Genomic DNA, 27,304 nt, shown 5'->3' with positions numbered 1-27,304 from the left:
GGATGGGAGCCTCCGTGCGCGTCCCGATGCTGCCGTGGGCACCATTTTCTGCTATGCTCAGGACAGGCACATAAAAGGGAAGGCGGCAGGGCCGTGGCTGTCCCGGTTCCCTCAGATGCCCCGGCCGCAGGTTTATTATTACAGTAGGGCTGCGCCGCCTCTCCTTGGCGGGCCGCCTCCGCGCCTGGCACGCCCCCAAACCGCCGCCTCCGCCTCCTTATTTGTCTGCAAAGCCGCCGCGCGGCGAGGCTGCGAGCCCGCCAGAGTGCGCGCTGCGCTCCCGGGGCTGCTCGGCGCGGTCCCCTCCCCCCCCACCCTCCCGGGGCCCTGTGCCCTACGGCGGCGACAGCGCGGGTGCGGGGGCCGGGGAGCGCGCGCGTGTTGGCCGCGCGCCCACGGGGCCGCGAGCCGCCGATTCCTGCCGAGTAAGCAGTCTGGCTCCGCGGTGGCAGCAAGGCTGGGGCGCTGGCCGCGCGCCAGCTCCATCAGAATTAGCTCATTGTTCACTAGTACACTAGCAGAAGAGAGGGGAGGAGGTGGGAGGAGATTGGGGGGAGAGAGAGAGAGAGAGAGAGAGAGAGAGAGAGAGAGAGAGAGAGAGAGAGGTTGAGATTGAGAGACTGATTTAAAGAGAGAGACACGAGACACACACACAGTCTTGGAGAGAGCGCGCAAAGGCAGGGAACCCTTCCCCTCCTTTTCCGAGGCTGCACTTCTTGGAAGTGAAGCGGGTTGGGGTTTTGTTTCCCTTCCCCCCTCCGCCCTCCTCTTCCTCCACCCCTTTCCCCACCCCCTCCCCCTCAGCTGTCTTTCTAGCATGATGCCCTTTTTCATCCACATTTGTGTTTCAGGTGTAGAAAGCAGAGAGTGAACAGGGAGCGGGGCTTTTGTCTGTAAGTATATGCCATTCTCATCCCCAGCTGGGAGCGCTGCTTTCTCTTTTGTGTCGGTTCCTTGCCTTTGCTCTTAGCTGGACCCTTCAACCTTGCAGAGTACATGCTTTCTCCCTCTAAATTTTAGAGCTAAAGCTGACACCTTGGAAAAATTGTGTCATTTCGCTCCTGCTGCATTAACGCTGGGATTTAACTTGCCCCCCGCCTTTGTTTAATGCACAAGTTGAGAGAAATGAATTCTTTTGTGAAGGGGTGGGGTTTTGCTTGCTGGTGTGGTTAATGTTCTTGCTAGTTGTTGAGAGCTGTTTTGTTCCTTTGCATTAAATGCACTTTGGTGCATGCAAGCTTCCCCTCCCTTAATAAACCCTTACACTTGATTACTCTTTCAGGGTTGCTGCTGCAGCGGCGGGCGGCCGGGGGAGGGGGGCTTTACGGGTTTTAGCTCTTGTAACACTTTTTTTCCTCCTTGCATTTTCTTATAAAGCAGTTGAACTTGGAGTGCGGGAGCATTAAAGATAAATGACTACTTTTTTTTCTCGATGCTGCTAATAACCTGATTTGCATTTGTGTTTCTATAACAACATTATGGGAAAACTCTTAGTGCCTCTGATACTGGTTTGGAGAACTTCTAGTTTTTCCATTCATCTGAATTTTTCCGTAACTTGCATTAACAAAAGAGTTGTGTTCTAATGGGATAAAGGTGGAGCGGGAAACCACTGCAGCATGTACATTAATGTTTATTTGCTTTGGGGAGAGGGCATAATGGTGTATATTCCTGACTTTCTCCCTTGTGTAGGTTTTTTTTTTTTTTAAACACGGAAGGTTATGTAATGCAGTGCCATTTCCAAAAATATCCACTCTGAGGCATTACACTACGGTGGAAGGCTGATTCTTGCTCTGCTGTCTTGATTGCAAATATACTGCCAGTAGTATGTTTGGGAACAAAGAGCAGCCAGAAAACAATCTATTTTTATCACTTGGGTCTACTTTTAAGTTGCTAAATCTTTTGAACTGCAATTTAAAGATGAACCAGACACTAAGAATAGCCGGGGAGTGCAGAGCCAGGTGCCAGGCATTCCTTTGTCCCCTATGTAAACCTGTAGACCACTTGGAAAGCCCCTTCAGGGAAACGTTTAGAATAATTTGCGTGGGACGTGTCTTTAGCACACAAAGTGGTTCTTTGTCTGTGACCTCTAAGGAGACATTTTGCATTTGCTGACCTGTGGTGAAGCAGTGTGTCTACTGTATTTAAACATATTTTGCAGGTTGGTCTCCCTGGACTGAAGAAAGGGAGAATAGAAGCCCAAGACTATTAAGATTCTCAAAATGGTAAGAAATGGTCAACAGAGGGAATTCTCAGCTTATCAGTTATCACATAGAAGTATCAGGCTCTCCTTCACCCAGCCTAACTCTTTATTGTTCCCGCCCCATCTGACCTTGGTTCTTTTTGTCTCCAGCATGTAGAGCTTTGCAGTATAGCAGTCTATAGGGTTGGATGTGGTGACTTAGAGCTATTCACTTGCAGTCATTTTGAATACAAAGCTAAAATTCTTGTCTCAGAGAAAGGATGTATTTAACTCAAACAACAGGACCTATTCTGTTCTTTAAGAAGATTGACATGTTGTGACATGCATGAAGGGAGACCGGCAGGAAGGCTCAAACAAAGCAGTGGCTCTTACATTACAGGCAGCTAAAACTTACCAAAAATCTGCGAGTCTGTGCCCAAGTCACAAGCTCTAGTATAGGCTGTCCTTAACAGTGGTAGAGATTATTTTTTAATGAAGACATTATGTACTGTTATTCAAATATATGTGCATTTTTTTTTGCTGACTTATAACTTTTTTTTTTTAAGAGAAAATTCAGTTTTAGAGGGCAGGCATATTAACCTCTAAATTAAGATGTAGCCATTTCTTACAAGGAGTATACAGAGAGGACAGTTGAATTTCCGATTAAATGAAGCCACATAGAAAATATACATCGAAAGCAGCTAAATACATGCGCTGTACTTCTGTGGGAGGGAAAGCAATGACAGAAGTGTTTTGAAGCTTCCTTGCAGTGCAGCGCGCCCTCCTGAAGATGCTGAGGGTCCTCAGAGCACCCAGGTCCTGGTTTATGTGTATGAAGCCTTAGTTCACTTCCCATTTTTTTTTCCTTTTCATTTGTCTTCGAAATGAGGGTGGAATTTAGTGAATTAAAATTGGATCTGATGATATACTTGATGTTTTCTTTGAGAACAACTGAGACTTAGCTTCCAAGAAGAAGGATGAGTCAGAGGCAGTTAAATGAGTTCAGATTGGCTTTCATTAAGAGTGAGCTTTGTAATTTTTTAACATATGCCTTGCCTGCCATTGCAACAAGTGGGCGTCCAAGCACCAAGCAAAGTAGGTTTTGCTTGGGCCAGCTTGCTAATGAATTAAAGAATCTTGGGGAGTCAGGGCGGAGGGGTGTGTGTGTGCGGGGGTGGGGAGGGGGTGCAGAAAGACAAAAGAGGCAAACATAAAATCAAACTAACCAGTGGGTTCTTTGCAAACAGTTGCCTTCATATTACCTCAGCAGTTAAACGTTTGTGTGGAGTACTAAGGTGGTGGTGGAGTGTGCTTTGTTTAGTTCTTTTACTGGAGTGGGCACCCCACTTTGTCTCTCTCCTAGAGCCCTACTCACTTTGTATCACTGTAGCCAGACCACAAAGGCTGTATATTGCAATGTATCAAGTGACAGTTTTAGTTAAACATAAATAGGCCTGTGAACCCTGCCAAACCTGGTCATATAGATCAAGGTCAAGGTAAAATACCAGGTTTCTGTCGTAGGGGGCGGAGTGTGCTTTGTGGAGGAGAGACACACCAAGCTGAGGGTGGAAGCCGGGATCGGGATCGGGATCGCTCAAAGGCTCAAAGGCAGACAAATTACTATTAAATGCTGATTTCTTCCTGTAGTCCGTGGTGTGTGGTGGCAGAGAGCATGGTCACACTTTGTTTCTCTTGGGAGGATTTTTACCCGCGAAACCAAAAAATTCTCACAAGTTTTCGGTGCGCCTTTCATCAAGGCGTGAGTCCTTCCTGGCACAAGCCCATTGCCTGAAATAAAACCACCAGCAGTTATTGTCTGAGGGTGATTCCAAGTCACTTTCTAGCAATTCTCGTATCTGGAAAGTCCCAGTTCTTAAAAATTCCTTGTGTCTAGTAATGTAAGAGAGAAAAAGGTTCAAATATGTATTTTTAAAGCCTGATACTAAAGATGTCTTAAACCTCTTTCTTTTTAGCAAAATGAAGTTAATCTCCTTTCTTTGATTAAAACTGGAACTACTTTGTAAAACTCTTTATCTAGTTTTCTTGAAGATTTGGATCATATTCTCAATGGGGAGCAGGGTGTTTAAATACTGACCAGCTCTGGAATACACATGAGCAATTGCTTTTTCTTTAAACACACATGTTCATCTACATAATGTAAAATACTGCAGGGAATCTGATCTCTATATTCTAAAAAGGTTCATTTCAAATACAAATTTATAATCTATTCAGTCCAGTGTAAGAAATTAGTCAGTAAACTCTAGAATCCTACAGATTATGATTAAATCTCTTGATTTTTTTTTTTTTTTACATAGTCTGAGTTGGTAGGGTGTACTGGTTAGCTTTTGTCAACACAAATTAGAGTAATCTGGGAAGAAGGGACCCCCAACTGAGGAAGTGCCTCAATTGTATTGGCCTGTGGGCGTGTCTGTGGGTCATTTTCTTGATTCATGATTGATGCTGGAGGGCCCAGTGCACTGTGGGTGGAGCCACCCCAAGTAGGTGATCCTGGCTTGTATAAACCAGCTAGGTGGGCAAGTGGTGAGGAGCACTCAGTAGCAGTCTCTGCTTTATTTCCTGCCTGCCTTCGGCTGCCAATCTTGGCTTCTGCCCTGGCTCCCCTCTGGATGGACCGGAACTTCAAGGCCACATGAACCCTTTTATGCCCATGGTTGGTACCATCTTACTTAGGGCAACCAAAACCAAACTAGAACATAGAGTTTCACAGTAGTAATTTGGAGACATGCAAGATTCATAGAGTGCCATTTGCATTACTAACATAAACAGGTGAGGAAGTAGCATGGTAAATGTGAGTGCCTTCAGTTCTCTGGCCTTCGCGCATAGCTGTGCGGGGTGCCAGTCACATGATTTTGCTGTTGGAGGTGATTCCTGAGGCGGTGCCACCCAAGAACACTGTGAAGTTGTTAATTCTAAGTATCGTTTTTTGCACCTTTATTGACCTTGCCGTTTTTATCAATGACTTGTTCTCCAGCTTTCTCAGTTTTCGTAGTAAACATGCCATTCCCTTTACTGTGTGCAGTCTGCAGAGTCTGCATAGCTTTGTAATTACCCCGGGTCTATAGGGATCTTTGATTCGTTTTTCATTTCCTTTAGCTCTTGGGTTTCAATCTCTAAGTCTCTATAATGTGTTGCCAACTTGTCATTTTACTTTATAAGTACATATGACCTGTATATGACGAGGAGAAGGGGTCAGACTATATAGATGATCCTATTGCAGTTAGTTTGAAAAGCCAGATTTTTACTCCACTGCCATAGTTACTGTCCAGGTAGGAGGCCTACCTCCCAGTGTGTGTCTGCCATGCACTCCCAGCAATAGAAGCACAGGCTTGGAATGTTTTTACAGGGATCTAGGAACTGGGGCCATTTTAGTTCTCTATGGCTGATACTTTACAAAAGACCAGTTGGCTCTGTGGTACCTTTCATGGCACTGTGCTTTCTGTACGTGCTGTGAATGGGCAAGCTCCCTCAATACCCCCTACACATAATCATCCCTGGTTTAAGGGAAAATGTCAGGACGGAAAGGGTTGCTCTTGCTGGCAGCCCTTGTCAATGGGTTTGGAATGCCAATTGACTAGTTGCTGAGGTGACTTTTGGTGCTGCCTTGGAGGGTAATTTTATATGGTACCATCTTGTGTTTCACCAAGCCTTCCTGTGCCTTTGAAGGGGAGAAGTGGGGATTGTTTGGGGAATGAGGACAGGAGAGATAATCAGTCTATCGGGATTTAGCTCCAGTCCAGCTTCCTCTTGAGCTATATAGATAGGTTGGAGATGATACCTGAGTAAAATAATCTTGGAATAAATAGCTATTCAAAGTGTGTTCTATTTTACCACTATGCACTTCTTAAAAAGTTAGATATAGGTCAGATTATCATAAATATACGAAAGGAATTCACCTCGTTTTAAATCTGAAGAAGAAATTCTTCTAAAATCAGAAAATGCACTTGTAAAATACAAATACTTTGCAAAGTATTTGAATGAATAATGCCCAGTTAAGAATTTTGAACAGTTAAATATTTATGTACCTGGTCACTTAAAACACTCAAGTGCATGCCGATGCCTTGGGCGAACTGAAGGTGGCGCTAGAGTTGGTGCAGGGGCTGCTAGGTCCTAGACCCCATGCTGTCTCATTCGTGCTTGATGGGTGCAAAGTCATCTAAGACTAGATCCTCACAGCCTCAGTGAAATGGAAGAGTGAAACACTTATCCGAATAATTATGCTTTAAAAAAAAAACCCTTTGATTTCATCTGATTCATCTTGGTAATTCAAATGTTGCTGCGGTGACATAGAAGTGGATTTGCTTGCCTTATCTGTATAATTCTTGTGCTGTGCAAGAAAAGGCGAGGGATAAAGCAATCTTATCAGCAATTTCAATCCAGATATACAAAGGGGACACGATTTCAAGTGTGCTTGGACTGTGTTATCTTGTCAGATGATCCGCTGCAAGATTCCAACTTTAAACTGCTCTTCTGGCTTGAATTAGAAAATACGTTAGCATTGGGGTTAAATTTATCCAAAATAGTTATTTAGGGACATTTTTATCTTTGAGAAAGCTTTAATAATATTTTCTCTCATTAGCTTAAAAAGACTACAATGCTTGTGACCGGTACATGGTAAATATTGTCAGCCCTGCTAGTTTGGGACTTACACATTTAAATTTCTTTCCACTAAGTTCTCAGTATCAATTTGCTCGTTAGTTGCAACGATATGATAGGAACCAACCTGATGACATCATTTGTTAGCAGTTCATAACCTTTTTCCTGTCACTCAACTGATTATAGACCTACAAAGGATTTGTCTACTTCATAGATCATGCTTAGAGAATAGTAACTAGGAGGCAGGAGCTTAGTAGGTATTTTGTGTGTACACACTTATGTCTATTAAGTCGGATGTTTTTAAAATTTAGCACTAATGAGTAGTGATTAGTTTTGGTGAAGTAGACATAATTTGTATCATTAACCTCTCCTGGTCAAGTGCCCTGAACCTGATGTGGCTGTAACTTCAATTTACACAATGAAATTGCTGGCCATTTATTTGTTAAAGGGGCAAGAAATTCTGTGGTCAAACCATAAAGTGTGGCAATTTCCAAAAGAGAGTAGCCTGGACTGCTGGGGTCCCCAGGGCTCAGAGCCACGCCCCGAGTGGGCAATGAGGCGCCTGCACTCTGGGTCTGATCCATCTGTGGCCCTCTAAGCTCTCAGCAGCTTATCCTACAGCTGTAAAAAAAATCCCCTCCTGAATCCAAGAGGCGCTTCACTGCCAGCCTCGCAACTTTAACACTCACTTCTTTTGAGTATAATCTGAGCCTTTGGCCCCAAGGACAGAAAGGCAGCATGCTGAACACACAAGAATAAGAAGAGTTAGCTGTGGGAATAGATGTCCTTCACCTCCCAACTGCACATCATTTTCAAGTAATCATGCTTACTTACATTGCAGAAGGCACACACCTGGACCCTGACCTCAGCACATGCGTATTTTAGTTGTCGATGGAAGACTAACACGCACAGCAAATGTAACACTGCAAACCTCCACAATCCAGAACTATATGTAAGATTCACAAGGGGATACTGAGGTTGGAGATGGGTGGTACTGTTGGAAGGCTTTCTCGTTAATGAAATAGAAATTGATCTAGAGCTAGAACTGGCAGGTTTAGAGCATGCGTGCCACCTCTTAACTACCCACGGCTGACTGCATCAGTCAGCCTGAGTATAGTGTAAGAAGCCCCAACACAGCATTTCAGGAAGATATGCTCAGCTGACTGGTGTTAGCACAAAGCCTAAACCCTATAAGTGAAGCGTTTCTCCTTGATAGGGAGTAATATGCCTTACTACATTTTCTATTCCTAGGTCTTGAAACTTGTCTTCACTGAGCATTGGGTGCACGAAGAATTAAGGATATTTAGGGGCAGCAGAAGGGAATTCCAGGTGAAAAGGATATATCAGACATGTATACTTTCAAAAAGCATTTGATTCCCGTTAAGAGGCTCTGTGCTATCAAGGGTGAGTCTCAAGAGTCAGACCTGGAAGTCAAGAGCTTGATTTGCTAAGCAACAAGAAGCCATGGTGTGGGTGTCTTCCAGATGGCCGAGTGTTCTAGCTCAGGTTACCAGACTAGCTCAGGTTCTTCGCCTTCTGACTGAGCAGAGTGGGTTGGTTCCCTAGCCCATAGTCTCTGGTTAGAAGTACAGCTGTCTTCACAGCTCCCCTCCTATCCTTGGATGGAGGGTTACATGGTGGGGAGAGGGAGACCCAGGCCAGGGACTTGGAAAGGGAGAGGGAGCCTGCCTGTCACATTTCTCAAGGCAGCAGCAGCTGTTTTCTGTGGCAAATCCCCCAGGATTGTCCACAGAGACAGAAGTGCTTCCTGCTCTGCCAGATGCCTGAAAGGAGACACCGTGCTCCCTCTCCTCAAGCAGACAAGGTGCAGGTTCATGCTGACCACATGCCATAGGGATGCAGCTACCTGTCTCTCTCAGGTCTTCCTGACTAACTAGACATACTTCAAACTGATAAGACTGTTTGCGCCCTGACTTGTTCATGTTGTCCATAGTCGTGAGTAGCAGAGAGAAATCTCCTCACACGATTCACAAAAGTTGGGGAAAGCCAAGTCTGCCCAAGAGGGACTTTTTCAGTCTCACTCTGGGAGGTCCACGTGCAGTGTCAGGATTGGCATAGCCTCTCTAGGTGAGTCTGGCTCATCCCTGAGCCTTTCAGTGAGGGCAACATAGGTAAGCGTTGGCCTGAAACTGTTTATCTGTCCTCCATCTTTTTTTTTCCCCAAATATGTTTCATGTTTTCAGCTCATGGTTTTAGATCTTCCTAAATTTAATTTCTGAGGTGAAACCAGCTTGCCAGGAACTGTAATCCATTATTTGTAGCAATGAAAGGAGTTAGTCTAGGTCACTTGTTATTCTTGATGTGTGTGCCAGGGTCCCTTTCTTCTGTGCCTTTGCTTTCTTGGTCTGTAAGGAATGCAGTCCTGACAAAATAAAGGTGTTTTCAGTCTGAGAATGACGACCCCTGGTGGGAATAACCCCGTGGACCTTGTCAATGTATCAGACCAGTACCATTACCATACATACATGTTTTCCTGACCCACTAGGGTCCTAACCTTGGTACTGACTGACCATATAAGCCCGTGTTTCTTGGTAGCAGTAAGGCTGTGATGTCTTGCCCCCCTCTCTTTCCTCTGTGAGGAGGGTGGTGAATTCAAAGATGGGAAAGTTTCATCACTCAGAACTTCCGAATAGCTAGCAAACCAATTTGGCATTGCCATTACACAGCACAGAAACAAACCCCAACCTTCATTAACATGTTCTAATGGGACCTTGGAATAGAGCCTGCATCCATCTATAAGCCAGGTTGCTCTCCCCACTCATGTCTAACTAGGATCTGGCACATCCCCAGCGATCAATAAATGTTCTGATGCTTTCTGAATAAATAAATGAGTCGGTGGTCGTGGATACGTGACAGCCTGTCATTTCTGTCCAGAACCAGGTGGCCTATTTCAGAATTTATAACCTTGAACAGCCTGGCCCTGTGCAGAATCATAGTATCTCAGATCGTTAATCCTGTGGTCCAGAAAGTGAGATGGGTCTAGCCAGATGATGCTTTCGTTGAAGCAAAGCCTCTATCATGAACATTCCACAGTGTTATTGAGGTGAGGGGAACAACTAAGTCAGATCTAACCATCCTAGAAGCACAACTCTTAAATTCTGTGCTCTCTTCTCTGACACCTCTTTAAGCAGAAGTGCTCACACATTAGCTCAGTTTGCCATTTCCAGAGAGAGCCCTAGACCTCATCTGGGGTTCTGGCTGTGGAGTACCATCATGCTCTCAGTTCGTAGTGGTGTGTCTCCAGCAGCCAGCAGGGATCGCCTCTTGGTACTCTAATGGATGTGCTCATGGTGGTGGAGAAGAGGCTTCATTGGCTTCACAAGGTGATGAAATCTCTAAGAACACAATCATTGCTGCCTGTTTGCCCTCGGGGTGTTGTAAGCAGAGAGACAGAAGCATTTAAAAGCCCTGATGCTCGGTGGCCCAGTGTCCGTCCTTATTTTCGTGGAGGACAATACAAGAATCACTTGAATTCGAGATGATGGAAACAATATAAGGGAGGGTGGCTGAAGAAAGGAAGGCCTGTTTGATCCTTTTTGGCTGAAATTGGTAGTTAGAGACACTGATTGGAAAAAAAGGGGGGTGGGGGGGTAGAATTGCCAAATAGCTGCTGCCAGTGAAAATAGTGACTCCAAGCCACACTGATAGGGAGTAAAGACAGAGGAGTTTCAGAGTGTGCACAGAGGCACTGCTGTGCCTGACCAGCTCCAGCCTTCAGCTCCTGCACTCAGATCGCCATCACACACAGCTGTCCTTTGATTACTGGGGCAGGTAACAGCCTTCCTGGTGGAACTAGAGTTGATACAGTTCCAGCAGGGAAAAATACTACAGGCCAAACAGGGAGAATTTTACAAAAGTTGTTTTGTTCAATACAGGCCCAGGCATTTTGAGGACACTTTTATTGGATAAAGTTGGTGTCGAATACAGGAAACCGTCTTTGGACAGGAAAGAGCTAGGATGTGAAGACACTGCTTCTTGGACATTCTGGCCCACAAAGGAAAGACCACATTTAGTAGTTAGATGCATAGAACATACTGACTAAGGGGGTTGCAAACATGGCCCTGATAAGTATTTGATACTAAGTACTCAGTACTTGCTCCACAGGAGAGTTTCATATCCTTTACTAAGTTATCCTAGTAAAGTTAACCTAAGGCTCATTGGGACCAAAGTCTGAGAGTTTGTCAGGCACTTGCTAAGTGTAGCATATTAGCATGTGTGCAGCTGGCAGCATATAGTGGGACATTCACCCCAGTGCATTGTAGGCACCCAGTTAAACCAGCCAAAACAGTGGACACTGTACAAGGTATCCAGCCATGCTTGCAGCATCAGAGGGTTTCAGACTCACAGTCCTGCAGTATCAGAGGGTTTCAGGTGTTCTATGATTAAGACAGTGAGAAATGAATTATACTAACCAGCTCACTGCTTTCCTGAAGAGACTTTCTTTGATTTTGTAGCTTGTGATTTATAGGTGTGTGTGTGTGTGTGTGTGTGTACATCCTTGCATGCAAACATAGAGGCTTCAGGTTGACATCCACTTTCTTCTTCCATTGTTCACCCATCTTGTATTTTATGTCAAGATTCCTTGTTAAAGCTGGGACTTGTGATTTCTGAGAGCCTGAGCAGCCAGTCCTTGGATCCACCTGTCTCCACCCAGCACTGAGGTGACAGACACACACTACCACACCCAGATTTTATATGGTACTGGGGATACACACTATGGCCTTCATTCTTGTGTCAAGTCCTTTTTCCCACGGAAACATTTCCTTAGCATCCGCACCCCTTAAAGCATTTTGGAAAATTGTGTTTGCTTCTTTGGTGATCTTAGTTCAAATCAATGGGACATTACTTCTTGATAAAAATGTGCTTTCTAGTTTTAAAAAGATTACCAAGTGCCCACCAAATACCTACTACTTCACAGAAAGTAAGAACTTTGTACATTTTTTTTTCACGAATTGATTGGACAATTGAATTTAACCAGTTAGTAAACACAGACTCAGATTGTCCGTTTATAGCTCCTCTAATCCCTCTTGTTCTTATACTTTCAGTTTTTGATTGTCTAGATTTGATTTTTCCAAAGCCCAAATGGTTAGAACCAGACCAAGTCTCTGACTTGTGATCTCTTGATGAGTTGGCTCTAACTACACATTACCCAGTGCCTTGGCCTGACAGCTTGCTCAGTTCTTGATAACAGAATCTTAAATTATTCACATCTTGTTACCATGGTCTGGGAGCCAGATCTCCACATCTTTTCATTTAATCATTACTAAGTCTCTTCCTAAACCCCTTTTCCTGAGGACTGTTTTTGTTTTTTCTTTTTAACTTTAGTTGTATTATATGAGGCTTGGTTGTCTATACTGTCACAATCAATTCAATCAAAGGTTCAATTAAGTTTATTCCTTGACCTCATAGAAGCAACTTACTTGCAGTATAAATTTGTGCTAAATTTACTGGCTGTTCTTATCCTATAACTTTGATTATAGTTGAATAGAGACTTCGGTGTGGTCTGAAGATGAAATAGGACACACTTTATTTCATGCTGTTTGGTGTCTTTCTTCCATGAAGACCTAGTAATTGGCTTGCTAAATTTCTCCATCTTTCCATTAGCCTGTCTTTAGAACTGTCTGGATTTCTACTACATTCAATGAAAGTTTCCAAATTAATCCATGTTAAATCTATTTTCCTTCTGAATTTCTGATTCTCGTAGCTCGCTCACTACCTCTCTGCTCTGACTGGCGTTATTTTCTTTCTTTTTAGTCAAGATCACATTATATTTTATGCAATGCATGGTTCGTCTGCACAGATCATTGCTAAATTCTCTTAACTTAGCAGTTTGTTTTAAAGTTGACTAGAAATTTGAAAAGCAAAGCTATAGCGAAGGAGATTCCAGATGCCTTTGATGAGAGAGAGCGATGTGCAGAAGGAGAACAGCCTTCATAGGCCATCGGGGGAGGAGCTGCTGGAGAGTTCATTTGGGGGTCATAGTGAAACTGCGATTTCTCAGCAAATGTCTGCACCGTTTGCTGCAGCAATTGCAGTTACATTCATATTGTGTTGAATGTTTCCTTCCAGGGAAAATTTGAGACACATGGCAGAGGAGTAGGGGAGAGGGAGACAGAGAGAAGGAGAAGGGGAGTGGTTGGGGGAGGGGAGAGAGAGGGAGAGGGGAAAAGAGAGAGACAGAGATAGAGAGAGAAGAAAATTGAGTCTGCCAGTGTTTCTTAGGTTAGGTTCAGGAATATCCAAAATTTTAAGTTAGCCATGTTAAAGTCTCTGCTCACAGAATAGACTTCCACAGCATCAGTGTTAGCACTTGAGCACCGTGAAACAAGTCCTATGTCCTCTGAGACTGCTTCCCCTCCCCCTTTAAGGTAAGTTCTATTTGAAGGAGCCACTGTTTATACTGGAAATGGGTTTTAGAAACAACAAATAAATTGAGAAAATTACTTTTGACAGTGGGTTTCCGAAATCTAAAATTCAACTTCAGGGCACTCAGAGTGGGTGCCAGCACCCTTGGGGTTGAGAGCGAGCCCCAACTCTCAAAAGGGCTTCAAGAAGTCACTCCAGGTGGTTCCTGAGAGAGGCACACAGTGTCAGTACTGACAGGCGGGTCTGTGAACATGGGACATCTGCCTTCTCCATTGGCTGTGTGACCCTGGAACAGATACCAACTTTCCCTCAGTGTTTGCATCTACATATGGTATGTGGGAGGAGGGTGGTCCCAGGAGCACCCACTTATGTGCTTGGCCCTGGCACAAATATTTACTGTGTGTCAGTTCCTCACATCCTTACAATAAAATGGTGAGGAATAAATTATTGATTAGTGCCTGGTGCTGGGGTGAAACTGTGGTGAAATGCTGGCCAGGCATGCATAAGGTACTGGGCTCCCTCCCCAGTACCACTAACTCCATAAATAAGTGCACATGCCTTCAGCTTTTTAAAAAACACACATATAGACGGGGTTGTGTAGCATAATGGTAGAATGAATGTTTAGCACCCACAAGGCCCCGGACTCATCTTCAGCAAGGGAAAAGGGAGGCAAATAGAAACACCAGAATGTTATGAAGAATTCTATGATGCCTTTCTACATGGAAGTGTGGGCCCCTGGATTTATATAATCTGTCTCTGGGTTCCCACAACCCTCACATGTTTTTCATGCTCTTCTCGTGGAAGAGTAGTTTTGATGTTTGGTTTATAGTGGAATAAAGACTTGGGATGGGGAGTAAAATAGAGAGCTGGTGGGTAAAGTCAGGGTTTAGAAAGATGGTGTGATTTTAAAATGGGATTTTCCTGCTGGTTAGAATGCAAGTGGGACCCTTGTCGGGCGCTTTACCTTCCAACTCGGGGTTCCTTTCACAGGCGCCTTCACACCCCTGGAAGCAGTGTTTCTTTCTTGGAAGTGTTACACTCTTTCCACTTGGAGTGGAGGTCTTCCTCTGGACCTCTGCCTCCCAGGACTCCTCAACAGAAAGATGCCTTCAGCCTTCAGACCTTGCTTCACTGAGTGTCATTGAAATCCAGGCAGTGTTGAGAGCTGTAGCCCATCCGTTCTGAGCTTATTCTGTTTCTTGCGTCCTTTTAGGCGTGTGCTAGTTTGTCTAGAGGACAGGCTATGAGAATCTGCTTAGTGGCCTCTTTCGACCTGGGCCCCTATAGGATGTACACACGGATCTGTAGATACTGTTCCTTTATGTGCAAAGAGCAGATTTTATTGTGCTGTGTCTTCTTGTGGAGAAAGCTCTTTCTCTCCAAACCTGGAGGTCTGTTAGGATGCTGTGAAGACACCTCAGTCTACCCGACAGGACAGAGCTCTGCAGCACTGACCAGTGAAATGGCTTTTGCCCAATGCCAAGGTAGCCCAGGCTGCCAGCAGAAGAGAGTCCACCGAGGAGAAGAGCGAATCCTTGCTTTTGGAATGAACGCTGTGGAGGCCATGCAGGTTTTCTGGAAAGCCTGTTCTTAGGTCTTTTACACACGTCACCTAGATAAATGCTCCAGAATGTTTCCAGACCTTCAGAGCAGCAGTCTGTCCTTTTATCCACCCAGACCAGGGAAATTCAGATTCCCCGTCTAGATTATTAAGTACCTTAGTAACATTTGATTAAAGACCTTAGCAAAAGAAATATAGTTATAAGCTATTATTTTTCCATTTGGTAAAGTTTTTTTAAGTTATTAATGGGTAGCATAGTAATGTTTTGGTACAAAGATGGTGGAAATAGCGTCCCTGCTGATGAGAAGTCAGACTTCTAATAGTTGAGGATTGAAACCTGATGGTTGCCGTACCCGGAGTTATTGACACAATTATCATCAAGGCTATAGAAACTTTGGGGCTGGTTCCTTTATTTGTTGGATTTGTTTTAAAGTAATAGCTTATAAAATTTAAAGTAATAAGAAAAGTTACGTCTGGTGTTTCCTGCTAGTCTTGGGACTAGCCACTGGGTGTGCGGGATGGGGAAGGGGGCAGCGGCAGTGTTGCCTTTTCTGTGGTAGACAGTGCCGCCCTAAGGTTCAGTTGCAGTTTGATCCGCTGGGTGTAAGACAGACTAATACCCCAGTGTTCTCCCTTTTCCTTTTGATGGACCTTCAAAGTCGGATCACAAGATGTAATGGTTCTCCTTTCTTGCTGACAAATGAAAATAAATTCATCTAGTGGGACGAGGTAGTCCAGACTTAGGACTCAGATGTGTTAAATAAGTATTTATTGTTTCTAATCCAAGGAGGTAAAAGATTTTATTAACATTTTTGTTGGAGTCGTGGGGGTAAAGAGACACTTATGCTCTGCTGTCGAGCCTCAAAAGCTTTTTGGCTATAGCTTAGCAAAGGCTCCATTTTCTTCTTTTTATTCTCTCTTTCTCGTTCGCTCTTTTTTTTTTTTTTTTTTACTGAAAAGGCAAATGCACTGTGGCCTCTGCTTTGAAACGATTTTAATTACTTTTGTTTAATTAATTAATTAGCGTGTGCATATGTGCACACATGCCTGGATGTGTGCACGTGTGTCGTAGGTTAGTTGTGCAGGTTGGAAGATGGGAGTCATCAGACTCAGCAGCGAGCCTTGCTTGCTGGGGCATCTCACCACACAATTCTCATTGTTCAGCCATAACTACATAATCTCAGAATTTAAAAAGCTTTTGGCTCTTCATTTGGAAAGGCTCTTCTCAGACACTCTGAGCTGTTCCAAAGCTTTAGTCTTGTGCTTTTCCTCGTGGTTTGCTTTGAGCTGTTATCAGCTGTTTAGACTCTGTTTTGTCTTCATTACTGAAAAGTCACCCATTAAAGTCCAGATCTGAAGCACTGAGCTTACTTCCTTGAGTTTAGACCGCACTTGGCTCCGATTCCAGACTAACCTCCGGTCACGGGGAGGTGTCTTGGCAGAAATGTGGTAATCCCTCGATGCCTGCCCTCTGTTTTGGGTTTCTGTAGTCTTTTAAGTGTGTTGGATTGTGCTAAGCTTCTTCCTATTGGGAAAGATGAGGTGGGGATGGGAAGAGGAGTTTGTGCAACATAAGAAATGTTTGCTAGTGACATCAGGGCGTCAGGACTGCTCTGCTCTGTTAAGCCAGCAGGCAGCTGCTGCACATAGACTTGAAGCATATACCATCAAAACCTAGGAAACTCACGGGATGAGTGGGTTTAACAGTGGTGAGAAAGAAAGCAGACACGGTTGTTAGCCTTCTGGGTCTTGTTCCTGCCTTGGTTTGTTGCTACCTTTGAAAGTCTTTGCTGTTATTCTTAGAAAACTGAATCTAAAAAAAAAAAAAAAAACAAAAAAACACAAGTCGGTAGAAACAAACAGACTGTTACATTGTGGCACAGAGTGGCGGTGGAAGCTTTGTGCTGATGACTAATTTCACATGTAAACACTTTCATTTTGTTGCCAGCAAGGAGATTTTCATTTCCTTTCTCTGCCTAGTGGAAGTCTAGAATTAAACTTCTACAGCTGTCACGTTCCCACGTTGTCATCAGCGGCCTCTCATGGCGGCTTTACAATGAGCAGAAAGAGTTCAGAGGATTTCACTATGAAAGGCCACACAGCTTGTTTCAGCAGTCCGACTGATCCAGCAGAGAATTACCAGTCTTTGGATGGTCCAGCACATGTCAGATGGTCACATAATCTGCTACAGAATATGAGTCGGCTGTGAACATTATCTGGGCCCATCACAGGAACACCTAAAGTCAAGCTGATACCATTGGGTCTGACCAAGGTGGGAGCTATCCCTGTCTTCTTTCTTGTAAGGTGCAAGCATCTTCCCCACCTTACTTTCTTCATGTTAGGGGCTTACTTGTCAAGCCTATGGGGAGCCCGGGGGCGTCAGCAGAGATAAAGAGGCCAGCCATTGCTTCTTGACAGGCAGACTCATAATGCATTCCCTCTAATTACTCATTGTTCTAATAGCGTGTGTGTGTGTGTGTTTCATTTACTTCTCAACCTAGAGTGTTTGCCAACTTAGGCACTAACACCTTTATTATGCTTTCTGAAATTTGCAAGGAGTATATCCGTCATTCTGGTGGCCAGTGTTCTTCATGTTTTCCTTTGCATCTTCCAATGGCGATGCATTTCTCCCCATGTGCTTTCCCTTGATGGAGCTTTGTCTGGGTTCTGCAGGCCTCTGAGAGCCAGCACTGTACCTCATCTTTTGCACCATCTAGCCTTTGGTACAGTGCTGCTTAGAGAAAGTGGTCTTTGCTCCTGGTTTTAGTTTCAGCTTACGTTCTTCGCTCCGGTGACCAGCAGCACTTGGGACTCAGTGGCTTCTGAGGAAGAATCATAATTGTGATACTTCAGGGGATATTTACCAAAATTAAGTGTATGCATATGCACATGCATTCTCTTTGAGTTACAGGACTGGGTTTCACAATTTCTGGCTAATTAGGCATAGTAGAACATGTGCATATACAGGCACACACTGTTTAATTGGCAGGGAGATTATGAAATATACCCCTTTGCTATAGAAAGAATTAATTATGGACACCTGCTGCCCTGTTAGTCTGCTTTCTTAATGGCAGAGGTGAGTATCTATCTTTTTTAAGTCACACATAGGACAGGACATGTATATACATTCTTGAAACACAATAGACTCCTCCAAGGGAAAAGAATTTTTTACAATTATAGTCACTCACAGCTAAGCCATGTGGCAGTCTTTACTTCAGATTGTTGCGAAGGTTTGCCAAACAACTAAGTAAGAGGCATTTATCTATGTGAAATATATTTGCTCAGAGTAAAGATATAATTGGAGCCTTTGTTGGCCATTATCTCTGAACAGTTCTCTGAACGAAATGTTGAGAAAAGCAGTTAACAAACAGGGAACATTTAGAAGCTTCTAAATTTCCAGCTGGTGATACATACAAATCCAATTCTGTTGTGGAATAAAGGGAATGGGTAGGAAATAGAACAAAGGACTTCTCCATTGCTCCTAAACGTGGATCACAAGACTACTGAAAGACAAATGTAACAAAACAAATGTAAAAACAAATCAACACAACAAACACCCAGCACACTTGAAATGAAAAGCTTGAAACAATTTAGGCAAGGCTTTAGGTTGCTTTTTTTCTTTTTTTTTTTTTTTTTCCTTTTCTTTTGAAACATGAAAGACTCTTTTTTGATTCCTTCCCTTCAAAACACACACACACACACACACACACACACACACACACTTTAGTTTTCTAATTTGGAATACTAGTTTTAGTTACAGTTTATATCAAATACCAAATTGCTATCAAGCTGATTACTGTATAAGCTTAAAAATTAAAGTTATTTTTACTGTGGCCTTGACAAAGTAAAATATGTCTTCAAAGAGAAGAAGAGGAAGAAAAGGAAGAAAGGAAAGAAAGAGAGCCTTTAGTCTTTAAGATGTACATTGTGCTGGGATATCAAATACTTTAGAGAATAAGAAATAGTTGATTTTCATCATAAGCCATAATTGAATGTATGTCCTAGATGTACATGTGTTTGGTTGAGTTCTTCATATGTTCCTGTTCCCAATTACTCATCAGTGACGTAGCCGTAGCTTTGTGGGAAAAGTACATTAATGAGAAATGAACACAATGTCAGGCAAAATCAAATCAAAAATGCTAAATTCTTCCTTTACATGTGTCCCCGCTGTCCCTACTTGGAGTCTAAGAGAGTAGTATTCTAGGAGGATTTGACTGAGATTAGTTTTTATTATTCTATATGGACGACGATTTTGAAAGAATAAAACTATTTTAGGGTGTTTTCGTGCAAGTTACCCAGAATGTTTGGGTTTGTGAAATATAAACCACCACTGTCACCCAAAGTAAGAACTCAATAAAGTGTGAAAAAGAGAATGACTTTACTTTTCATGAAAAAAACATGAACTGTAATCCAGGGTGATGAGTGTGGTGAGAGCCATGTGTTGAGTTTTGCAGCACAAACCATTTGGTACCAAGGAGAGAGAGAAACTTTGCAGTCAGCATGTGCTGGGGACTCCAGGTGGATTCATAGTACCGTCCTATTGTCTGGCTCTCAGCAGCATCTGCAGGTCTTAGTCACAATCACGAGTCATGGCTAGCTCTCAGTACCCCTTGCTAGTTAGTAAGCCAAGAGTACAGTAGCCTGTGACACTGTGCTGTTGAGACTCTGGGAGCCACAGTGGGCACAGGGCAGCCCCTTGGAGCACATCACCCTTGAATTTGCCCATCACTCTCTGTTCCTGGCTTTGCATCTAATAGTAGCTGTCTTCCTTCCCAGAACTTACTGATAACAGTCCTATGCTGCCCGCACTTCTGAATATTGTACTAAATGTTGGTTTTGTTGGTTCGTAGTTGATACGTGCTCTGATATGCTAAATGCTGAAGTGATGTGACTTTATTAAAATGGAATGTCCCCAGAGAAGCACACAACCACAAATGTCACTTCTTGACTTTGTCTTTGGTTCCTTGGGAAACCATTTTTCACTATTTGTTTTTTTAAAAATTGTGGTGATAGTGTTGAAATGTGATCAATCACCGTGAAAATCAAAAATCTGTGAAAGGAAGGAGGGGTGATGTGATGGATGCTCAGGCTCAGAAAGCAGCCACACTCCAAGGGGAGGAAATGCTTCCACTTCTTTTAAGAGCCCAAAGTGGGTGGTAGCTCTGGACCAGGCCTGTTCTGAGAGAGGGATGGTAGAGAATAGATAGTTTGCTTTAGGGAATAATCTACAACCAGAGTCACAGTGGGAAGAAGAGTTTAGATCAAGGAATGTAATTTGAGTTGCAGTCCTGACCGCAAATGTGTCGCTTTGGGCAAATCATCCTGACCTTTCTGCGTTTTACTTCTCTCTTCTGTGTAATTAAAATATTCCTATTCATAGGCCACCTGTCAAAATAGATTAAATAGTGTATGCAGTTACTCGGTGAGCTGTGGTGTGCTCTGAGCATAACTGATGGGCCAGCCAAAACACTAGGTTATCCAAAGTAATGAACACGAGAGCCATACACGCTTCCTGATTCGGACCCACTAACCGACTAGATTGGTGCAGTCATACAAAATATCAGCCATGAATTCAACAGTTAGTGCTTCCAAGGCTGAAAGTGACGCGAGAGTCTCTTTGTTAACCTGTTAATGAGAGGTGCTTCTTAATGATTCCTGTATAGGAGGCTTCTTTCAAAACTCAGATCTGGAAGGAGTCTCATCTTCCCTCCCTGGATCAAATGTGAATTAGCTCTGACAGATGGCTGTTGGATTCTGTTTCTAAATTTTTAAAAAGAAGATTTCACAGTTTTCCACTCTAAATTCTTTTAGTAATTTTACAATCCCTGTGCCAAGATCTTTCTTATAGCTGACCTAAATCTGTGGTTTCTAGTTTCAGGCCTCCCCTCCCCGTCTTGCTTTCTGGAAATAGAGAACAGCTGGTCAACCACCTTATGCTAATAATCCTTTGTATATTTAAAGAAGACTTACTCAGCTTGCCTCCCTCCTTCTACCTCCTCCCACCCTCAGAATCCATCAGCTCTTATTATCTGAATCATTCATTGCCCAGCTGCTCAGCACCCTGCCCCTCTCTCAGATCCCGGCTGCTTTGGGGAGCTAGCTGCAGTGTGGTGTGAGGGAGGGGCTGTGTGGAGCTGGGGAGGATATAAGACATCTCCGCCCTCCTTCTTTGTTCTGTGTTGGTGGTTCCTTAACCTTCTGATAATAGAAGGCTAATTCCTAACAGTGTTGATGACTACCTAAACACTGATGTCATCAGCAATGAGGTTTGCAAGGGTACTCATGGAATGCACGATGCTTTCAAAGCTCTCCAAGGTGACTTAGTGCACCCTGCCAGACATGCCATTAAGCTGCCAATTTGCTGGCTAAAGATAACATTGATTGATATCTCTGCCCTGCTGGACCCCATCTTGGAAGAGCGAAGTTGAAGCTGAAGTTCTCCTGGGTGCAGTGCATGTTTAGAAAAGGTCTAATGAGTTTCCTGGGACTCTAAGCAGGAGGTGGGGGCTGGGGGGCGGGGCGTGAGGAAGAGAGCTCAGAGAACTGAGAGTTAATAATTAGAGAACTGAGCTATGAGAGAGGAGGCTCTATGTTTTCAGGGTGGGATCTTGTGTGGGATTTAAATGTGTGTGCTTTTGTGTCTCCACAGGTTTACTACCCGGAACTCTTGGTCTGGGTCAGCCAAGAACCGTTTCCATACAAGGAAATGGAGGGAGGTCTTATTAAGGTGAGAGCGAGCCTGAGCTGCCGTTTGTAAACACTGTTTTCAAGTTTGAAGCATAAGCACACACAAGGAAGAAAATTGGGCTTATTTCAGTTTCATCTCAATATTCATTGTATATCCCATAATAATCCACTAATATGAAACTATGATGATATTGGAAATCATGTATACCTATAATCCCAGCACCCCAAAAAGCCGAGGCAGGAAGACTATTGAAAATTTGAGGCTAGCCTGGACTACATAGTGAGATCCTATCTCAAAACACCAAACAAACCACTTGCATAGCCAGAAATCAGTTAACCTTCCCGTTACCTTCTTTTTGTGACCTGGATTCAGATGCAAATGTTCATTTAGGCATCATTGAATCAGTCAAATGTATGTTTTACGGATCTTAAATTTATCTCAATCCTGGTCAGGCAAATTTCAATGTAGATATCAGTGATAAATCCAAAACCACAACCAGGAAGCAAGGTTAAGAGTGGGTGATGAGGTCTTGAAGTGATGGCTGCTGATAGTACCTGCTCATCAGAGACAACCCACAAAGCAAAATGGGAAATCATCACAGACTGTTAGATTGTCTTTCTTCTGGTTATTAACCAGAAACAGTCTATATCAAAATGGTTTTGGTGTGACATTTTGTTGGGCCAAACTTCTCTGTCTTGAGGAATTTTTTAAAAATTAGTACTGTTCTTGAAACAAACAAACAAGCTAAATCACCCGTTTTCCTGGAGCCACTTTGAACAACAAGGTGTCAACTTGACCTTAAGTAGGCTGATTGTGCCTCTTAGCAATGACCTGCTGGCTTCTCAATAAAGACAGAATCCATTGAGATTTAGCAGTTCCCATTTAGCAATTTTATGGAGCTAGGGAGGTAGCTCTGTGCTTTAGGCCTCTGATTCTCCTCCAGAGGATGAGGGTTTGATTCCCAGCACCCACACAATGGCTCACGAATGTCTGTTACTACAGTTCCCGGGTATCCAACACCCTCTTCTGGCCTCCTGGCACTGCATGCTTGTGGTTCCAATACACACATGTAAGCAAAACATCCGTGCACAGAAAAATAATAATATTTTAAAGTCTTATGTCATTGGACAGTGGTACTACCCAGGTATAGCATTGCTGCCAATTTCCTGTAGGAGAAGACCTTATTAACACTAAATGACAGAATTCCCGTTATTGACAGAATTTTCAGAAATTGTAGTCCTGTCCTCTGCCAGCTCGCATGGAAAGAAAACAAGCCTGAGTACTTTTTTTTTTTTTTTAAGTTTTGCAGAGAATTTCTGAAGGTCAAGTTGAAACTTTTGGCAGAGATGCAGATGGACGAAAATTCTGTGGGACCTGATGGAACATAGTCTGTGCTAGTTGTATAGAGCTGGGGTGAAAAAGAACTGGGGTAGACACTCAACCACAGCCCACAATTGCAGCACCAGCACACAGCTGAGAAACGGTGTAACCCTTTATCACCAACTCACCCCTCCTCCTCCTTTTCCTCTTCCTCCTTCTCATTATTACTATTACTACTATTATTTATTGTTACATTATTACTTTGATGGTTCCGGAGATAGAATGCATGCTAGGTACATATTCTGCCTTGGGCGACATGCCTCACCCCTTACAATTATTTATACACATACATGTGTATTTTTGTCCCTAGATATTCTTTTCTGAGCAAAGCTAGGGCATAATTCTCCTGAGGTAGCTGAGGGCGAGAAGAAACAGTGTAGTTAATTCATACCTCAGTCAGGCCTCCCCACAGCCCTCCTCCATACTGGCAATATCAAGCAGGTGGGCGAGCCCAGATGAGGATCCTCAGTGAGGTGTGAAGACAGCAGTCCTTCCCTGCATTTCTTGCCTACACTATAGCATGCGCCATGGTGGACACAGTAAGAGGGGCAGGCTGTCAGCCATCTTGTTATATCTTCTCTAAACATGAAGTAGTCTTTTAAACATAATATAATTGTCCTTTTTCCAGAAGGACACTTCTGGAAAAGCATAACTTTGCATACTTGCATGAAAGATAATCTCAGATTACTTAGTACAAAGCACATTACTTAGCATCGGGCTGGACTAGCAGTCATCAGCAGTATCCATCTGGATGTGGCTTCTGGCAGAGCAGGCTTGCTGGGGCCACGAGCACCTCGGCTTGCCATCCATCCTCAGACTTCTAGATTACTCAGGTCTCTGTCGCACAAGGATCATTACCTGTCGGTGGTGGAGAATGGTAACTGCGTCTCCTCAATGACTGTAAAGCCACACTTCTGAGGACAGGAAGTGTATTAGAGACAAACAGTTCTTTAAAACCAAACAGTAAGTGTCAGGGACGAAGATTGTGATCTAGTAAATTCAGGCTCCAATAAGGAGGTGCAGAGAGCCATATCTCTCTGGGAGTTTGTCTCATTGAAGGGGGTTCAGTTTTTTGGCCCTCAGGGTCTTTCAATAGCATATCTCTGCATGACCTGCTGGTATGATCTGTTGTCCGTTACTTTGCTACTTCCCATAGATGATAGTTAAAGGCAGATTGGGTAGGGACTATTTTTGTTTCGGCTTCTCTTTGTAGACTTAAATGCCAGCAGCATGTGCAGGCATAGAGGAGTACTGAACAATAAGGAGTGCTGAAGTGTGTGAGTGTTTGGGACCACAGGAGGAAGACAATGAATTAAATAAAAATAGAAGAGCTAAGTTCATAACGGAAATACTCCAGGGTTTATTTTTGGTTTTGTTTTGTTTTATTTTGTTTTGTAGTGTGTTTTTTTTCCTGGATGCCAAGAGTTAGTGGGACTGAGTCTCAAAAACCAACACACATCAGTATGCCACACTAACTGGTCAGACTGGGGAGGGGTTGGGGGAACATAACTTGAAAAATATCAGTGGATTTTTTTAAATGTAATTTTTACTTTGTGTACTGGATACTAAAATTTCAAGACCGACATGGTTTTCACAACTGCACAGTACTTTCATCAAGTCACCAAGTACTTCCATATGGTCAACGCCACTGGCCGGAACGTAAATACTCAAAACAACAAAGAAAATGCCAAAAATTAATGGTTTGATTTAGAGAGAGCTTTGTCTTCACTGTGTGTGTGTGAATGGGACATGCAATCTTTCTTCCGCTTCTAATGAATTAAGACGTGTATGTCAGTTGGTCAGAGGGCCCCACTGACCTGCCTGCCCTCTTGCTGCTGGGTTCTGAGGGAGGCTGCACCTCGCTGCCAGCCTCGTGTGTGCCAGCAGGAGCAGCACAGTATGCTTCTCTCCTGTCGGGCTCCTCGTTATAGTCAGCCATCCGCTGAGTAAGGAGGGACTTACAAAGTCTTGGGAGCCTCTGGATGTGGTTTCTCACTCTCCTCCTCTTTCCTGTAGCTGCTATCTGGGATCCTTTTATACCGTGTATCTCTCAAACACTTCCATCTTGGGCACCGTTTCAGTCCTGACCGTCAGCACTTGGATGAAGTGTGCCAATTGCTTTTAGAGTAAGGCTTACATTGAAAAGATTTAAGTATTGTGCTATATATTAAGGTATTCTTATTGTGTAATATAAAATATACTGTCAACCCTCCATCTCATCACCCATTGAAAATTAAAAATACACACACACACACACACACACACACACACACACTTATATGGGTTTAGAGAGATGGCTCAGTGGTTAAGAAGGTTAAGAACACTTTCTGTTCTTGCAGAGGACCTGGGTTCAGCTCCTAGCACTCACATGGTGGTTCACAACCATCTGGAATTACAGTTCCAGGGATCCAATGCCCTCTTCTGTGCTCCATGGACACGAGGCCCACATGTTGTACACACATGGGCATGCAGGCAGACACTCATACACATAAAATAAGACTTTACGTTCAGGAGAATACTGTTAATATATAAACTGTTTGCGCAATAGAAAAAGTTCCAGGACAAGAAAACAGTAGAGAAGCAAAAACTGTTAAAGATGGTTTTAAAAGTGTGACTAAGTATATGTTTGTGTGTGTGTCTGTTTTCTCTGTCTGTCTTTCTGTTTGTCTTCTCCTGCAGGGAAGACTTCCTGTGCCTAAGGAAGTGAACCGCAAGAAGATGGAGGAGACTGGTGCTGCCTCGCTGACTCCACCAGGCAGCCGTGAATTCACCTCTCCAGCTACCAGTTACCTCCACCCTTTTTAATCNTCCCACCTCCATTTGTATTGNATATGGTGTATGGGGTTTTGATGAGGTCTTGGTATCATATATGGGTTTTTTTTTTCTGTGTAAATCATCAACTATAAGAAGAAACTATGGGACTCTAAGCCTGGCTTTAGAGAATTTACAGTGGACAAATAGGTTTCATCAAACCAGTTTTTAATCATTCTGACTCAAGTGAAAACGCTCAGAATTTCACACTGTGAATCCACGTTTACAACCCCCTACAGGTGGGCCTTCAGGCCTGGTTCGCTACAACAATGTCTTCCACAACTCAAAACTCCTACTGCGCTCAAATGACTGGTCCACTCCTGCCTTTCATCACACAGCTCCCGACTGCTTCTTGCAGAGGCTGAGAGTCCCCCCCACAGTTTTTTTTTCTTCATTTAGATGTAACAAGCCTAGTAGTTTATGTTCATCAATTGTCTGTATATCTATATTTTACCCATGTACTCTTTTGATGTATAGAAGTAGTTTGAAACTCATTGTTTCCTTGTGGTAAGTGACTGAGACGCTGCCACAGGGCCTGAGACACTGATGAATGGTGCTATTTTGGACTTTCAACATGCTCCTTGGCGAGGTAGCTCTGGTGGAGTTGTTTTTTATTTCCATGTTCTAAGAAGGTGTTGGTACTTTGTTTCCTGGAATGTTCTTCTCTAGACTGGACTGACTTGTTTTCCTTGTGTCTTGAGTGTGGCTTTCTTCTTCAGTGTTGTAGGTTGANTGGATGCTACCAAGAGTGTGAGAGGCTGTCCTCTCGTGACTGGCCCTGGTGGATGTGCAGTCACGGTAGCGGGAGCAATCACAAAACTGTAATTGACCTACCAGATCTCTTCCTTTCTGCAGCCTCACCTGCCTGACTTAGAAAAAGAAAAGCAATAATTTTTTTCCAGGCGTTCTGAGGTTATCTCTTTGGATTCTTTTTGTTTGACTAGATATTGGGGGAGGGGGGATAAAAGTCCACTCTTTTAATAAGTGCCATGTGGGAAAAAAAAATCCAAAGTGCTGGCATTTGAGTAGGAATTTGAAAATTATCCCTTTCCCAAAGTTGAAATTGGAAAAATGTCTTTACAAAATAGTGATGATGAAGATGATGATTACAATAGTGATGACGATGCTGTTGGTGGTGGTGGTGGTGGTGGTGGTGATGATGATGATGAAAGGCAAAACACCTTTTTGGGGTGGTTTTGATAAGCAAGGTGTAGATTTTACATTTTTGTCCTTGCTCCCAATGAAATGGATAAACAAAAATAAAATCTGACAATGCCATCTCCTCACAGAATGTTGTTGTGTTAGCCAGACTGAAAGCCCACCTTAATTTTTATATAATGTCTTTGGCTCTTCCTTTGACAGGGCAGGCCTTGTTCTGAACTGTTTGCGCTTCTGACTGTTAAACACCAATGANGCATGCACTGTCCCTCTTCGCTCTTTCTCTCGCTTCCCCTCTGGCTTGAGTTTCTTGTNCATTCTCGCTACCCCCACCTCTGTTAGGGTAGGTATATCAGCTATGTAAATAAAGCAAGGAAACAGTATTGTGCATTTGTGGCATTATGTAGAATTGCAGTGTGCGCTGCCGAAAATGCAGGCTTTTGTAACGTGGTCCTCTCATAAGTACCCAATGTATTTTAGCTATTTTAGTAGGATTTGTTCAATAAATATGCAAGCTATAAGGTAA

At 43.4% G+C, this 27,304-nt stretch overlaps 1 protein-coding gene across 3 annotated transcripts; it reads left to right on the top strand.

Moving 5' to 3' along the window:
- On the top strand, positions 1–27,304 carry Nrep (neuronal regeneration related protein). Of its 3 annotated transcripts, none has more exons than XM_029472148.1 (5): positions 1–34; positions 852–893; positions 2,159–2,222; positions 21,391–21,468; positions 25,489–27,304. In XM_029472148.1, exons 3-5 carry the CDS (start codon positions 2,220–2,222, stop codon positions 25,612–25,614), a joined length of 207 nt encoding a protein of 68 aa, XP_029328008.1. In that variant the 5' UTR covers positions 1–34; positions 852–893; positions 2,159–2,219; the 3' UTR covers positions 25,615–27,304. The 3 variants fall into 3 exon arrangements, with proteins under 3 accessions (XP_029328008.1, XP_021006412.1, XP_029328009.1); XM_021150753.2 differs by lacking the exon at positions 1–34 and adding an exon at positions 247–425; XM_029472149.1 differs by lacking the exon at positions 1–34 and adding an exon at positions 469–536.

The sequence above is a fragment of the Mus caroli genome, chromosome 18, assembly GCF_900094665.2.
Source record: "Mus caroli chromosome 18, CAROLI_EIJ_v1.1, whole genome shotgun sequence".
Classification (NCBI taxonomy): domain Eukaryota; kingdom Metazoa; phylum Chordata; class Mammalia; order Rodentia; family Muridae; genus Mus; species Mus caroli.
Note: the sequence above shows the minus strand (reverse complement) of the source record. Positions and strands in the feature narration are given on the sequence as shown.

Coding starts and splice junctions, on each gene's coding strand:
- Nrep (XM_029472148.1), top strand. Junction 21,469..25,488: donor TGGAGGGAGGTCTTATTAAG/GTGAGAGCGAGC, acceptor CTTCTCCTGCAG/GGAAGACTTCCTGTGCCTAA.